This window comes from Ochotona curzoniae, unplaced genomic scaffold (genome assembly GCF_017591425.1).
Source record: "Ochotona curzoniae isolate NIBS_2020 unplaced genomic scaffold, NIBS_Ocur_1.0 contig_4792, whole genome shotgun sequence".
Classification (NCBI taxonomy): Eukaryota; Metazoa; Chordata; class Mammalia; order Lagomorpha; family Ochotonidae; genus Ochotona; species Ochotona curzoniae.
Window position 1 is genome coordinate 9,502,011 of NW_024466389.1, and position 16,297 is coordinate 9,518,307.

Genomic DNA, 16,297 nt, shown 5'->3' on the forward strand with positions numbered 1-16,297 from the left:
ACAGACCCAGCTGTTATAATCATTTGGAGAATGAATTGGTGGACAAAAGAGCTTCTCTCTTTCTGTTTCACACCTGCCTTTGAAATAAAAATCTTAAAAAAAAAAAAAAGTATGATAGCTATAACCAAAAATAATACATTTAAATGCCCATAATATGTAAAATAGTAAAAATCTTCTTTTTTGCCAGAAAGCTAATTATTGAATCAATTATTCCTTTTTTTTTTTTAATGATTTATTTTTGGGCTAGGTGTGGCAGCCTAGTGGCTAAAGCCCTCACTTTGCATGCACTGAGATCCCATACGGGCACTGCTTCATATCCTGGCTGTTCCACTGTTTCCAGCTCCCTGCTTGTGGCCTGGGAAAGCAGTCGAGGACGGCCCAAGGCCTTGGGACCCTGAACCTGCATGGGAGACCCAAAAGAAGCTCCTGGTTCCTGGCTTCAGATCGGCTCAGCTCTAGCCACTGCAGCCACTTGGGGAGCGAACTATCGGATACAAGATTTTCCTACTCTCTGTGTATCTTTAAAAAAAAAAAAAAAATATATATATATATATATATATTTGTTTTTATTAGAAAGGCAGATTTAGGGAGCAGCACAACCGCTCAGCAGTTAAAGCTCTTGCCTTGAATGTGCCAGGATCCATATGAGCACTGGTTCTAATCCTGGAAGCTCTACTTCCCATCCAGCTCCCTGCTTGTGGCTGGGAAAGCAGTCGAGGACAGCCCAAAGCTTTGGGACCCTGCACCCGCATGGGAGACCCGGAAGAAGCTCCTGGATCCTGGCTTTGGATCGGCATAACATTGGCCGTTGTGCTCACTTAGGGAGTGAGTCATGGGACAGAAGATCTTCCTCTCTGTCTCTCCTCCTCTCTGTGTATCTGACTTTCCAATAAATAAATAAAAATCTTTAAAAAAAAAAATTTACTTAGCAAGGTATGAGAGATTTCTCTGCAACACCCCCAAAATCGTTGCACACCTCAATTGAGGAGGTGACATTGAAATAGTTGTAGAAGGTAATCAAGAACTTACATGTAATTTTAACATATTGTCTACTCAATACTATGTCAGACATCTAATGTTTGCCTTGATTTAACCTGTAATTTATACTTGGTTGATTGTAACTTTTTGAACCTGTCACTGATACTGTCTAAACCCAGAGGTTTTGAAGAATTGAACTTTTTTTTTTTTAAACATATTGTTCACTCAATACTATGCCAATTAATCCCATAACATTGTATATCGACGCTGATGTTTTGTTGAGGGTTTTAACTGACCGGAACTTTACTCTGTTAGCTCTACCTTCAGACCAGAGAAGGTCTCCCCAAGAGGCCACTGAACTTATCTGGACAATAAGACGCTGGACTTTATGCTAGGTATATGCTTACAATGAAGGAATTTCAACTGAACTTGAACCGCGATTAGGCAGCAAGGTGGAGCAATCCACTATGGGAGGAGGGGTGTGGAAGGGGTGGGGGGGACTCCCCAGTGCTTATAAAACTGTATCACATAATACAATGTTAATAACAAATAAAAAAAATATTTACAAATTTGGGCCCAGTCTCTCAATTTAAGAATTTTTTTAAAAATATTAGTTACATGGAAGTTGGTGCTGGGGCAAAAGTTAAATTGCAGCCTGCATCAGTTCAAGTCCCAGCCACTCCACTTCTATTCAGCTCCCTGCTAATATGCCTGGGAAAGCAGAGAACATGCCCAAGTACTTGGGCCCCTGCACCCATGTGAGCGACCCAGTAGTACCTGGCTCCTGGCTTGGCCCAGCCCAGCCCCCACAATGGTGGCCAGGAGAGGATGGAAGATCTCTCTCCATCTCTCCCTGCCTTTCAAATAAATAAAATAAATCTTAAAAAGAAAATTAGCTGAATTATGAGCTTCATACTTAAGAATTTTGTATTATTTTCTGATGTGAAGCAGAGGGGACTAAGTTAGTCCCATCTCCTCGTTCTCCCCAAATGCCTGCAGTGACTAGGCCAGGGCTGCGCTGGCAGGGAACCAGGGGCACCATCCTCACTCCTTGAGCCCTCACCTACCATCTCCCAGGATCCACACTGGCAGGAGTCAGAGCCAGGCACTGAACTCAGGCGCTCGGATACGAAGGCATACATCTTCACTCTGAGGCCAAATGCTCATCCACTGGCTACTTTAAAATAACTGTGTATTGGTCATATCCCCCTACACCTGACAAAGTGACAACACAGGAAAATGAACACATCAAGTTTCTATCACAAACTTAAAGCACAATTCAGTGACAACTGCTGCACATTCAAATAACACAGTGCCACATTAAGTTTCTCTTCATTCCAAAAGAATATTGCAACATGGGAGGAAGAACATCCTAATTAACCATAAAACAATAGCACTAAGGTGTATCGAGGTGTATAACGTGTTTTGGAATGTGGAAGCTTAATATTGCAAAAGCTATTCAAGCTCCATCCACATACATTCTGTCTTAGGATGGGGGCGGAGAGGTTGCTGGTGTGATAGCTCAATTGATTAATCCTCAGCCTGCAAGCATGAACATCCCATATGGGCACTGTTTCGTATTCAGGCTGTTCTACTTCCCATCCAGCTCCCTGCCTGTAGACTGAGAAAGCAGTGAAGACAGCCCAAAGCCTTGGGACCTTGTACCCACATAGGAGACCGGAAGAAGCTCCTGGCTGCTGGTTTCAGATCAGCTCAGCTCAGGCTGTTGCAGCTGCCTGGGGAGTGAACCAGTGGACACATCTTTCTGCTATATCTCCTTCTTTCTATAAATCTGCCTTTCCAAAAAAAAATAAATAAATAAATCTTAAATATATATATATATATATATATATATGTTCTGGCTTAAACTTAAAAAAATTTGGGTGAATCTTCTCATGCTGACTACAGTCACCACCATCCTAAGGCATGTCAACTAAACAGCAGACACCAAGATCAAACTCAAAAAATACACACCCTCTGGGACAAGTTTACAAATCAAGACAAGACAAAACAAAAAGCATGGCCCTCACGTAGTCACCATTCGGTCATGTGTCCCTGTATTTGTGATGGTTTTTTCTGCCGCTCTGAGATGACTCACTCAGGTCTCCCCAGACCGCTGGAATTTTAACAAGGCGGAAACCTTAACTGGGGCACACAGTGTGGAAAGTGTCATGGTGGAAGTGAATGAATCAAAGAAGGAAAGAACTGGATAGAAGGCTGAGGTTTTCACAGAATCGAGGTTCTCCCAAAAGGCAGACCTCTGCAGAATGGGGCAGAGTAGGGCGGGCTGCCCCTCAGGCTCAGAGAGGCTTTCCTCACCCCCTGGTTGACTGCAGCCACTGTTCAGGCCACAAAAAGCTCAAGCAGCAACCTTGTCTGAAGCCCTAGCACAAACCTCTGCCGCTCTGCATAACCCAGCTTAGGGACAACCCATCAGTACCAACTTCCCAAAAGGCTTAACACATCCTGGTCCCTGGTGTCATAAAGTAGCAATACTCAACCTTGTACTTAGCTTGCATGTCACATTTTACAAAGCACTTGAACAAACACTACAGCTTTTGATCCATGCAACAACCCTTTGAAGTGGGAAGGGCATCATTTACCCAGACGGCTGCTGCTTTATGAAGAGTTGTTCATTCGCTAAGTCCACCCGGAAATCACAAACAAAATCCCATATTTATCCATCTTTGAGATAACTTCTCCTCAGTACCTCAATCTTCTCAGAAAACTCAGGGGTTCTGCAAGTGTTTTCTCTGCTTGCCCCTCAGAGTAAGTGAATCTCACAGCTCTGAATATTACTGAAGGGCTTAAACTACACACAGAGCTTTAAAGGTTTCTCTAGGGCCAGGCATTAAGCAGCAGCATCCTACTGTGTTTCCTCGCTGTCAAAGGTCAAAATGCAGAAGATGAATGATGTCATGAAGTTACACCCCTGCCTCCTGATGAGCTAGCACAACAATGCAGCCCACTACGCCAAGAAGCCTTGTCGGGCCGCGAGGACGCTTACTGACTATTAGAAAATTAAGATGCAGAGTGGCTCTCCTCATTTCCTGTCAGTTCAGGTTCACATCTTTAGCAAAGGCATCAGAAAAACTACAAATTCCTATGGCAAAGCTTTAAGAAAAGAAAAGGGGGGGAAAAGCTTAAAGAATTAGCTAATATTTTTTTAAATGCAATTTTCACAAAAGCTTTCTGAGGTGCACAACACACCCATGAATCCACACAGACTGACCCGCATCTCCATGCTGTCTTATCAAACCCGGCTCCGGGACATAAAATGACAAGGAGCAACATTAAAGACACCCAGTGAGACGACGGGAATGAAGACACCCCGAGCTGCGCCTGTGCCATGGCACATCACTGCATGCTCAAGGATGGCTTCGCATCTCAAAATCTCCCCGTCTCTTTTCACCCGTGATGACATCATTCGTCCGCACAAGGCAAACCAATTTGGGACAAAAGGTGGGTCGTGGATCGGAGCGAAAGAGGCAGCCTCCACCACCGCCTCCAGCGCCGTCATTCCTCCAGGAACACAGCCAAGGCTTGCAAGCGGCTTCCCCCCTCAAAGCCAGAGTCTCTCCCAGTACCACCACCACCACAAAAAGTTGTTCTCATAAAGGAATGACAACAAGCACCGTGTCACTGCCACCCAGTGCATCTCCCCCTGAGGGGTTCACCCCAGGGAAATCGGAAAAGCCTGACCAGAGACGGAGCTTTCAGCTTCCGGATAAAAGTCGACAGATGTTAACAGACAAAGCAATTGCCCAGGTCCACCCTTAACACCCCAGAGGTCTCAACCTGACTCCCCGGGGTGGGCAGGCTGGGGCCGCAGCGCCCTCTCACAAAGTGCTCAACCTCCCTTTACCAACGCGTTCCCACCCTTCCCGGCAACATGCCGCCCCAGCCCCAAACGTGGACGGCGGGTGTCCAACAAGGACGCCGGCCCTTCTCAGGGGAAAACACTCCGAGCAGCCAGCAGCGCTGCTTGTGTTTTTAGGATAGGCCAGTTCCGATCGCCGCAGCCCCAATCCTGGAGGGCACTGCACCCCATTTCCCTGTCCCACACCCCCCATAGCCATCCCGGACCCCAGGTCCCACGCCCCTTCGCGGGCCCTGGGATGCAAAGCGTTCGCTCACATTCCCATGCCTGGCTTGGAAAAGGAATTCTCCCCGCCGCATCCAATGGGTACCGAGATGACGACAGCAAGATCCCCCCCCCAAACCCAGCAGCACCGACCCTCACATGGGCTGTGCGAAGCCAACGCCGGACCCCAGGCGGCCACTGCCCCCCGCGGGCCCGGGGAATAAAGAGGGGAGCAGGCGCCCGCTCCCGGAGGGGGAGAGGCCTCACCTGGCCCAGCCCGCTCCACGCTCTCGGGTTCGCTCCGCCGGCAACGGTGGTGAGAGAGCCGAGTACAGGGCCAGAGAAGAGGCGCTCTTGCCTCGGGCCGCGCGGGCCGCGCTCGGGGTTCCTCACAGCTGGCGGGACCCCGAGCCGCCCACATCCGCCATTTTCCCCGACTCAAACGCCGCCGCCGCAGCTGCTCAGGCTGAGAAGACAGCGCTCAGCGCGCGTGCGCCGGGGCCGGGCCGCGGAGAACGCGCGCGCACTCACGTCTGCGCGGCGGGACAGCGCGCGGCGGCCCGGGCGTGGCGCCATGTTGGGAAGGGCAGTGGTCTCAAGCCGAGGTTCGCGGACAAGTAGGAATGGGAGCTCGGTGGGGAGCGGAACTTGGGCACCTGCCTGTCTGCCCTTGTTGGACACCCGCCGTCCACGTTTGGGGCTGGGGCGGCATGTTGCCGGGAAGGGTGGGAACGCGTTGGTAAAGGGAGGTTGAGCACTTTGTGAGAGGGCGCTGCGGCCCCAGCCTGCCCACCCCGGGGAGTCAGGTTGAGACCTCTGGGGTGTTAAGGGTGGACCTGGGCAATTGCTTTGTCTGTTAACACCAGTCGAGAGTTGGCTACGCTGTGTGAAGCAACAGAGGGCTTTTGCTTGTGGTTTGAGTCTAAGACCTACAGCCAGGAAATTAGCTCGCTTGCACCCCAAGGGCTTCTGGAGCCCAAGAGGGGCTGCAGCGGTTGAAACCTGTTGGGTTTCGCCAGCTCAATGCCTTGATTGTGCAAGCGAAGCCACCCTTAAAGGTAGCAAGTGAGACCATCCAGGCCTGCTGAGGTCTTGGCCACACCTTCAGGTGGGCGGTACCAACATTGCCCACCCATTTTCTAACTAATTCAGAGACCACAAATGGGGAACATCTTACCTGTAGGTTTCCCGCCCAACAAGGAGGGGTCAGGGAGGCTTAAAATCCCAAGACCCTTCCTCAAACCTTTGGTGTCTCCCTCTCCCGAAATGTGGGGGAGAATGTGCTGAGTGTATTACTTGAGTGGTATTGATAGTTCTGAGGTATTGGTCTCATGGCATCAGGGTTGAGAAAATGTTTCCAAGGTCTATTGGCTCACCAAATCCACCTCAGTGTGAATCTGTAGGCCCAGGAACATGTTGCAAAGCTTGGCCAGGGGACGTGGTGCAATGGCATAGTGGCTGAAGTCCTCACCTTGAATGCCCAGGATCCCATATGGGTGCTGGTTCTAATGCCGGCAGCCCCGCTTCCCATCCAGCTCCCTGCTTGTGACCTGGGAAAGCAGTGGAGGACGGCCCAAAACCTTGGGACCCTGCACCTGTGTGGGAGATCCGGGAGGAAGTTCCTGGCTTCTGGCTTCAGATTGGCTCAGCACCAGCCCTTGCGGCCACTTGGGGAGTGAATCATCCAACAGAAGATCTTCCTCTCTGTCTCTCCTCCTCTCTGTATATCTAACTTTGTAATAAAAATAAATAAATATTTTTAAAAAAAAAAAGCTTGGCTAGGAGAGTTGTCCAACCTGTTCTGCTTTCCACCCTCTGACGAGACAACTGATGTTCTCCACTGACCCAGATGAAGCAGCTATCACAGCCCCCGTGTACATCTGGATATGCTGCCCACTGCATAGACAGCAGCAACTGAAGAGATCCAGTCCCAGTACAGACACTCCCAGATCGGACCACACGCATTGTGATTCTCCCTATGGCTGGGTGTGAATCCAGCTGTCTAATTGGGAAGTTCCCCCAAGAAACCTCTCCTGGTGTGACCCCCACTTGACCCTTGTGTGAGCCAGCCAGTGCAGGGTCAGGTTTGGACCATCACCTACAGCAGCCGATGCACACACATGCAGCTGGTTGGTCCGTTCCACTCTGGCCCCATCCCTCACATTAACTGATGGATGTTGTGGCCTAGCTCAGCCCACCACAGGCCTGGTCTTTACACATACCACCAAGTATCACAGTCGAGTCTGGGCAACCCCTCCAAAACCTCTACCAGCCCCATCCCAGTCCCAGTTCATGTGCTCTGGGCCAGCCTGATCCATCCCACATCCCATCTGGCTCTTGTGTACACCCATGGGTGCTGCAGCTTAGTTCAGCCCACCCTGCCCCAAGACCCAGCCCACAAATATGCCAATGGGTGCTGCCACCTTGGCCAGTCCAATCTGCCACCAGCCTTGGCTCTTGTGTTTACAGAGGGAGCTGCAGTCTCGCACAGAAGTGTCCATAGTTAACCTACCAAGCCCGTCCCTAGCCCTGGATCTTGTGCTAACCAGTGGGTACTATGGTCCAGCCTAACACGATTTGTACCCAGGCCCACATTTGATCTTAACCAAAAGGCTGAGAAGCGATATTTTACCCAGTCCTGACACTTGCCAGCAGGTGCCGTGGCCTAGCCTGGCCCACATCGATTCTGGCTCCTGTGATTGCCAGTGGGTGCAGCAGCCTAGACCAACCTGGCCTGCCCCCAGGCCAGCCTGCCCCCAGTCCCAGTTCCCACACTCACCAGTGAAACAGCAGCCCACTCCCAGCACTGGATCTGGCATGTGTCAATGTGTGCTGCATCCCAGTCTGAGATGGCACACCCCCAGTAATGGCATTCACCAGCAGGTGCTATAGCTTGGCTCAGCCCAGCCTGCCCAACCAGTCCCAACTCTCACTGGCAGGTGTAGCAGCCTAGCCCAGTCTGGTTCACCCCTGTTGCCCATGAGAACTGGCGAGTGTTACAGTCCAACCCAGCCTGGCCTGTACCTCATTCTGGCTCTTGCTCAAGCCAGTGTGTGCTGTGGACTGGCCCAGCCCAACCCTCCCACAGACCCAGCTTACACCTATGCTTACAGGTGCTGCAGCCCAGCCTGGCCTGGCCTGCCCCCAGCCCCAGCTCTCATGCCTGCTAGCAGGAGCTTCAGTCTTGCAGGTAAATTCCCCAAGTTCCCCTATTAGGCCTGCTCACAGCCCTGGATCTCACAGGTGCCAGCATGTGGGTACTTCTGCCTAGCCCAATTGGCCTATACCTTTTCTGGCTCTCACTGGCAGATGCTACAGCCTAGCCCAGTGTGTCCCCTGTCCAATCTGGCTCTCATGTAACCCAACAGGTACTATGGCCTACCCTAAATTGTCCCACACTCATTCTGGATTTCATAAGCCTTATCTAGCCTGGTCCACTTCCAACCTCAACCTTTACACTCCCCAGTGAGAGGTATAGCTTAGCAAGGAAGTCCCCAAAATTCTCCTACCAGGCCTGATCTTGCACATGCAGGCAGGTACATCAACCTAACCTGGCATGGCCCATCTGCAGTCTCAGTTCTAGCTGCCAGGTGTTTGCAGCCCAGCCTAGCTGGGAACTGCCCACACCCTGTCCTGTCTCTGGTACGTGCCAGTAGGTGGTGCAGCCTGGCCTGCCCCAAGACCCAGCCCATACAAATACTGAGGAGTGCTGCAGCCTTGCTTGGTCCACCCCCAACCCCAGATATTATGCTCCCAGTGCTGCAGCCTAGCAGAGAAGTTTCCCAAATTCCCCTATCTGGCCCAGGATCTCACTTGAACCAGCAGGTGCTGTGGCCCTGGTTGGCATGGTCTGCCCTCAGTCCTGGACCGGCTCGGCTTCCTCCCAATCCTGGCTCCTACAAGTGTCAGGTGTGTTCCTGTCTGTTGAGTTCTGTGGTCCAGCCTGGCTAGACCTGTCACCACCCCCACCTCTCTGCAGTCCCACAGAAGCAAGCCCACAAGTTCCCTCAGAATCTGCCCTCAGATCCAATTATCTCCTGTTCTGATGGGTGCTGTGGCCTAGCCTGACATGCCCACTTCCTGTTCTGACGCTCATGGACGAGTACTGCACCCTATCCCAGCCAGGCATTCTTCCCAGCCCCAGCTTTTGCATGTGCCAGCAGGGGCGAGTAACGCTATTTAACTCAGACCAGCTCACACACACGGCAGGTGTCTTAGCATGACCCAGCCATGCTTTCCAGATTCCCTTCCCTAAACCACCCCATCTCATTTCACTTAGCTACCTGTACCTGCAGCGGCCTGGTCTGTGGAAGCCCCCAGAAGTCACCCCTCCCCTGTCAAACATGCCCTCAGCCACTCCCACTCCAACAGATCCCCAGTCGCCTTCCCTGGGCAATCTGTAGCAACTCCATCTGGGGGTCGGGGTGGTATGTCTAGGCCTTTATCCACATGTCTTCTAAAACAGAAAAACAAAATAGGCAACTATGCTGGTATAGTTAACGTAAATGTGTCATTAACCAGGCTTAGGATGCTTTTCTCCCAGCAGTGTTAACACTTGCCTGGATATAAAGCAACATAGGCAACTGGGGACTGTCATGCTGTTCCTTTATTTATTCGCATTGGAAAGGCAGTTCCACGGTAAGGAGGAGAGGCAGACAATCAGACATGAACTGGCACCCAAGGCAGGGATTAGTCAACCAAGCCATTCTGCTGGGCTCTGCCATTTTTTAAATTTTTTCTTTTTCCTACCCTCTCCTCCCCTTCTCTCTTCTCCTTCACTTCCCCCCTTTCCTTTCCTTTTCTCTTCTTTTTTTATTGGAAAGATGGATTTACAGAGAGAAGGAGAAACAGAGAGAAAGATCTTCCATTTGATGGTTCCCTCCCTAAATGGTCACAATAGCTGGCTCAGCTGTTTTGAACCAGGAGCCTGGAGATTCTTCCAAGTCTCCCTCGAGGTGCAGCCACCAGCAGGGAGCTGGAAGGAAAGCAGAGCAGCCAGGACACGAGCCGGGACCCATATGGGATTCTAATACACGCAAGGTGAGGGCTTTAGCCACTAGGCTCTTGTGCAGGCTCTGCCATTTATTTCTTAACAACTGCTAACAAAGCCCCAATTTATGCAACAAATAGAACTTTTTCTCACTAGAGGCTTTACTCTTCCATTCCCATCATAGACTGTTCTAAGTTTGGTTTTTTTTAAAGATTTATTTTTATTATTTTTTATTGGAAAGGCAGATATACAGAGGGGAGAGACAGAGAGGAAGATCTTCCGTCCGATGATTCACTCCCCAAGTGAGCCACAACGGGCCAATACTATGCCAATCTGAAGCCAGGAGCCTCTTCCGGGTCTCCCGCGCGGGTGCAGGGTCCCAAAGCATTGGGCCGTCCTCGACTGCCTTCCCAGGCCACAGGCAGGGAGCTGGAAGGGAAGCGGGGCTGCTGGGATTAGAACCGGCGCCCATATGGGATCCCGGGCGTGCAAGGCGAGGACTTAACCACTTGCGCCATCGCGCCGGGCCCGACTGTTCTAAGTTTGTAACAACAGTATTGCGTGCTTTTCAAAAAAATGTTTATTTCTCGGGGTAAGTGCAATGGCTCAACTGGCTAATTCTCACCAGCATCCCATATAGGTACCAGTTCATGTCCCAGCTACTCTACTTCCCATCCAGCTCCCTGCTTGTGACCTAGGAAAGCAAACAGGGAGGATGGCTCAAGGGTTTGCGACCCTGCACCTGCAAGGAAGACCCTAAACAAGCCTCTGATTCCTGGTTCGAACGAGCTTAGCTCTAGCTGCTGTGGCCATTTGAGGAGTGAATCATCAGATGGAAGATCTCTCTCCCTGTTTCTCCTCTCTGTAAACCCACCCTTCCAATAAGAATAGGTGAATTTCAAAAATATTGCTTCTTTCACAGGTACAATGACAAAGAGATCTTCCGTCCACTGGTTCCTTCCGTGAATGGTGGCAGCAGCAGCCCATTCCAGGTGAGGAAGGTCAGGAGCCAGGAGCTCCATCCGGGTGGGTCTTCCCTGGATATGGCAGGGATTCAGTACTTAAGCCAGTTTCCCAAGCACATTGGCAGGGAACTGAACCGGAAGCTGGTGCTCACATGGGATGTCCACAGTATCACGGGCTTAACCACCAGCTCCATGACACAGGTCCCCTGATTGCAAGTTCCTAACTCATGAGCCAAATGTGTACAGTCCCTGAACATTCTTCACAGCCTACTGAAGTTCCTGCTTCAGGGTCCCTACGAATTGCACAGACCCAAATCTGGGGGCTCTCCTTGGAGCAAGAACCTGCCTCTGCCTTCTCAATTTTGGAGCTCATGGGTCCTACCCCTCACTTTACATGTGAGGAAATAGACCAAGAAAGAACAGGAGACTTACCCAAAATGACATACTGTCTCTAATGAATAAGAGCTGGTCCCCTGATTGCCTATTTGACGAAAGAAAAGCTATTTTCTCTGAAATATCCTCAAAGGATTTCCAAGGTCTTAGAAATTTCTACCCAACAAATGTTCATCTGACAATGGCTTTGTTAAGACTGCTGGCTAGATAACAAAATTGTTAGAGACTATCTCCCCCTGCTGGTTGCACTGAATGACTACAAGCCTAAAATGAGGGACTCAAAACAGCGAGCAGTGGACAGGTGCAGTCCATCGGAACCTGCAGAAGACACCTGGCACCACAACAGAAGAAGGAGGACAGAACCAACCAGAAGCTAGTGCTAGCATAGAATCTCCACAGTATCACAGGATTAACTACCTCAGCCATGTTTTGGCAGTGAAAAACTGGGCAAACGGAGATTCTAAGGGTAGACTATGTCAGCCAGTGGATTCTGGAGAGATTTCATCATGCTTGGAGTTGTGAGATGGGCAGCAATTCAGAACTGTTGAATTGGTCCAGGCGCTGTAGCCTAGTGGCTAAAGTACTTGTGTTGAATATGCCGGGATCTCACTTCCCATCCAGCTCCCTGCTTGTGACCTGGGAAAGCAGTCGAGGACGGGCCCAAAACCTTGGGACCCTGCACACACATGGGTAGAGGAAGATTCTGGCTCCTGGCTTCAGATTGGCACAGCACTGGCCGTTGTGGTCACTTGGGGAGTGAATATCTTGCTCTCTGTCTCTCCTCCTCTCTGCCTTTACAATGAAATAAATAAATCTTCTTTAAAAATAACTTAAATTATCAAAACCACTTGAGCATGCCCCACACGGGGACCTGGGATGGGTGGGAGGCTGGGTCAGGCTTCTGCCTTTATCTATTCCTTTATCCAGATAAAAAAAGCAATAATGTGGAAACAATAGTCTGACCCACTTTCGTGTAGCCCTTGATCCTTTGTGCCCTAATCAACTATGTAAAGATTGTCAAAATAAAGCAATCTCAAAACAACAGAAACAACAAACAAAAAACGCATTGGGTTAAAAGGAAACAGATCTCAGGAACAATATTGAGATCGATGCCTGGTAGTTTCCTCCATCTTGCTCAGAATGCTTCACTTCAATGAGCGGCTTCCCGGGAGAGCGAACAGACTCCCAAAGAGTGACCAAAACAAATTGTCTCTCCTGGAAGGTGGCGGGAGGCGGGGTAGCAGAATCAGTCGGATAATTTGAGCTGTTAATGGAATATGTAGGTGGGGATGCCAGCAGAAAGCTTACTGATGTGAGCTGGAAACATCATGCCAGCTTGAGGCTGCTGACTAACCATGGGAGCTGAAGTCTGTCGTACGCGGCTTCCTCCACAAATCCCCACATTAGAAAAGCGGAGTGCACCCTTTGCTAGCTCAGCTGCTAGAGTGGAGGACTGTAGAAAAAAGTGGAGAAAATCAGCCAGCTTGCTACCTTCACATTTTTATTTTTTTTAAAGATGTATCTATTTGTATTGCAAAATCAGATATATAGAGAAGAGAGACAGAGAGGAAGATCTTCCTTCCAATGATTCACTCTCTCAGTAACCAAAATGGTCAGAGCTGAGCTGATCCAAACCCAGGAGCCAGGAGCTTCTTCCAGGTCTCCCATGCAGGTGCAGGATCCCAAGGTTTGGGGCCGACCTCCGTTGCTTTCCCAGGCCAGAAGCAGGGACCTGGATAGGAAGTAGGGTCGTCAGGATTAAAACCGCATCCATATAGGATCCCAGCACGTTCAAGGTGAAGACTTTGGCTGCTAGGTCACTGTGTTGGGCCCTCTGCCACCTTCACTTCTGAATGAAGACTAGTACCATTTAACATGTCTGCATTTATAATAATAATGAACAATACACACTGCAAAGTCTCACAGCAGCAAGAGGTGACTTTAGCAAGAAGACTTAGAGACTAGACGCGTGAGACAAACCTACTCCAGGTTGGATAACCGGGTTGCAGCAGCCTGCACACAGCACACCTGAATGGGGAGCTTCTAACACCAAGAAAACTACAGGAACAAGTACTGAGAGCAATGACAGACATTTGCTTTTTGATATTTGGTGTTTGGAGAAAAAAAAAATTATGAGAGTGGTAAGGTGTACTCATAAATATTCCTTGTGTGGACAAGAAAACTTCCATAATGATGATAGCTAAGACTTTCGAACTTTTACTGTGGATCAGTGCCCCGGCCCGCGGGGTCTTCAACGGAGACCTGGGGAGAGAATCGACGATTGGGGGGGACAGGAGACACGAAGAATGGGAGCAAGACAGGAGGTCTGATTAAGCTCCAAAAACTTTATTTTCTCGGGCAGTATTTAAGCAGCAGGTAAAGGCTGGCGGGGGGGAAGTTTTAAGCAGGATGTGGGCCACATAGGGCAGAGGTCACCATGACAACCCTTATCTTGGGTGAACAATTACAGGTGAAAGATTACGAGGAAACTAGGTGAAGGATAACTGGATCTTGCATTCCAAGACCATTGCAAAGTGAGAAATTAACAAAATGGAGTCACTCCTGCTGTTCGGCAGTTCTCTGGGCCCCGGCAGATCAGATGTGATTTTTTTTTAATTTTTTTTTTTTTTTTTGCAAAGTCAGATATGTACAGAAAGGAGGATGAGAGACAGAGAGGAAGATTTCCATCTGATGATTCGATTCACTCCCTAGAGCTGCACTGATCTGAAGCCAGGAGCTTCTTCCAGATTTCCCACACAGGTGCAGGGTCCCAAGGCTTTGGGCTGTCCTCAACTGGTTCCCTAGGCCGCAAGCAGGGAGCTGGATGGGAAGCAGGGCTGTCAGGATTATAACTGGTGGCACTGATCTTTTTTTTTTTTTAAGATTTATTTATTTATTGGAAAGTCAGATACACAGAGAGGAGGAGAGACAGAGAGAAAGATCTTCCATCTGATGATTTACTCCCCAAGTGAGCGCAACGGCCGATGCTATGCCGATCCGAAGCCAGGATGCAGGAACTTCTTCCAGGTCTCCCACACGGGTGCAGCGTCTTAAAGCTTTGGGCCGTCCTCTGCTGCTTTCCCTGGCCACAAGCAGGGAGCTGGATGGGAAGTGAAGCTGCTGGGATTGGAACCGGTGCCCATATGGGACCCCGGCATGTTCAAGGTGAGGACTTTAGCTGCTAGGCCACGCTGACAGGCCCAACTGGTGTCCATCTATATGGGATCCTGGTGTGTTCGAGGTGAGGACTTTAGCTGCTAGGCCACCATGCTGGGCCAGATGTGATCTTGAAGGCTATTTTGGCATCACTGCTCTTTAGTCCTCACAGAGTACCTTGGAAGTAGCTATCATGACCACCTGTGTCTTTTTAAAAGATTTATTTATTAATATTGGAAACACAGATTACCAGAGAGAAGGAGAGACAGAGAGAAAGATCTTCCACTGTGCTGGTTCACTCCACAACAACCAGATCTGAGACGTTCTGATGCCAGGAGCCAGGAGCTTCTTTAGGGTCTCCCACGTCGGTGCCATGGTTCACGAACTTGAGCCAACTTCTGCTGCTTTCCCAGGCCAGCAGGGAGTTGGATGGCAAGTGGAGTTGCTGGGACAGCTACTGGTGACCAAATGGTATGCCAGCACCACCAGCTAATTTGCAGCCTGCTATGACAAAGATGCCGGCATCTGAAGTAGAACTTTACCGTTCTCCCCGTCCATACTGAAGAAAAGTGATAAAGGAAGACTGATTTGGAAGACGCATCCACAATTTGTAAAGGAACTGTTAATGTACGGGATCCAGGAATGCCTCAGAGCCTGGAATTCTTCTCAGTTTGCTGGTTGCCACGATTACTGGAGGAAGGCCAAACTTGCTTTGAGCCTGGTCTGTCACTCTAGCCTCAGGTAGGGACCACAGAATTCTGGCGGGGCCCTCAGGTAGTGTACCAGTGAGCAGACACAAACCAATACTCCCCTCAAACAAGGCTGAAGCGATCCCCCCACTTCAGCTTCCCTGTCAAGAGGGGTTCAAAACTCCCTTGCATGTCTCTTCCAAGTCTTTTCTTTCCTGTGTAGCTCCCTGCTTCACGTCTGTCGCTCTGCTACAGGGGAGAAAGGCGGGTGAAACTGGGCTTTTTGAATTAAAGGTCATCTATATTTTTTTCTATACTCAGCTGATATGTTCCTTCCCGGGTGCTCGGCAGATCTAACACAGTTCTAGTTCCGGTGCAACAGTGTCAACCTTACCGTGAGTGAGACAATGTCACTGATCTGGGATCCAACTCTTGCTTCACCAGCAGGAAATAGTGTAACCATTTTCATCCCATCGGATTTTTAAGAAAAGATTTATTTCATTGTCTTTTTGTTGGAAAGTCAGATATACAGAGAAGAGGAGAGACAGAGAGGAAGATCTTCCATCCGATGACTCACTCCCCAACTGATCCCATTGGCTGGTGCTGTGTTAATCCAAAGCTAGGAGCCCAGAGACTCTTTCGGGTGTCCCACGCAGGTGCAGGGTCCCAAGGTTTTGGACCATCCTCCGCTGCTTTCCCAGGCCACAAGCAGGGAGCTGGATGGGAAGTGGAGCTGCCGGGATTAGAACCAGCGTCCATACAAGATCCTGGCGCATGCAAGGCGAGTACTTTAGCCGCTAGCCCACCGCGTCGGGCCCTCCCATCGAATTTTTGGTGAACTTTCCCACATCAGCAGATCTTTTTCATTATCATATAAAGTGCTTCCAGAATTCCGAAGAAACGCTACTGTGCAATTTAGAACTCCGACTCACTTTAAAAGCCAAGCTGTCAATCATCGCCTGCCCATAGAAAACATGGTTTCAAACAACTCACTTCCCGGCCTCCCGACGACTGCGTCCCATCCTTACCACGTGAGAGACCG

The 16,297-nt window shown here is 49.8% G+C and overlaps 1 protein-coding gene across 1 annotated transcript in view; it reads right to left on the bottom strand.

Annotated features, from left to right (window-relative positions):
- Positions 1 to 5,525, bottom strand: part of FBXO42 (F-box protein 42) — an 80,616-nt gene extending 75,091 nt beyond the window's left edge. The window contains exon 1 of the mRNA XM_040987960.1: positions 5,330 to 5,525. Coding sequence (XP_040843894.1) covers positions 5,330 to 5,483 — 154 coding nt within the window. The 5' untranslated portion in view covers positions 5,484 to 5,525. The remainder of the gene's footprint in view (positions 1 to 5,329) is intronic.
- Positions 5,526 to 16,297: the final 10,772 nt, after the last annotated feature.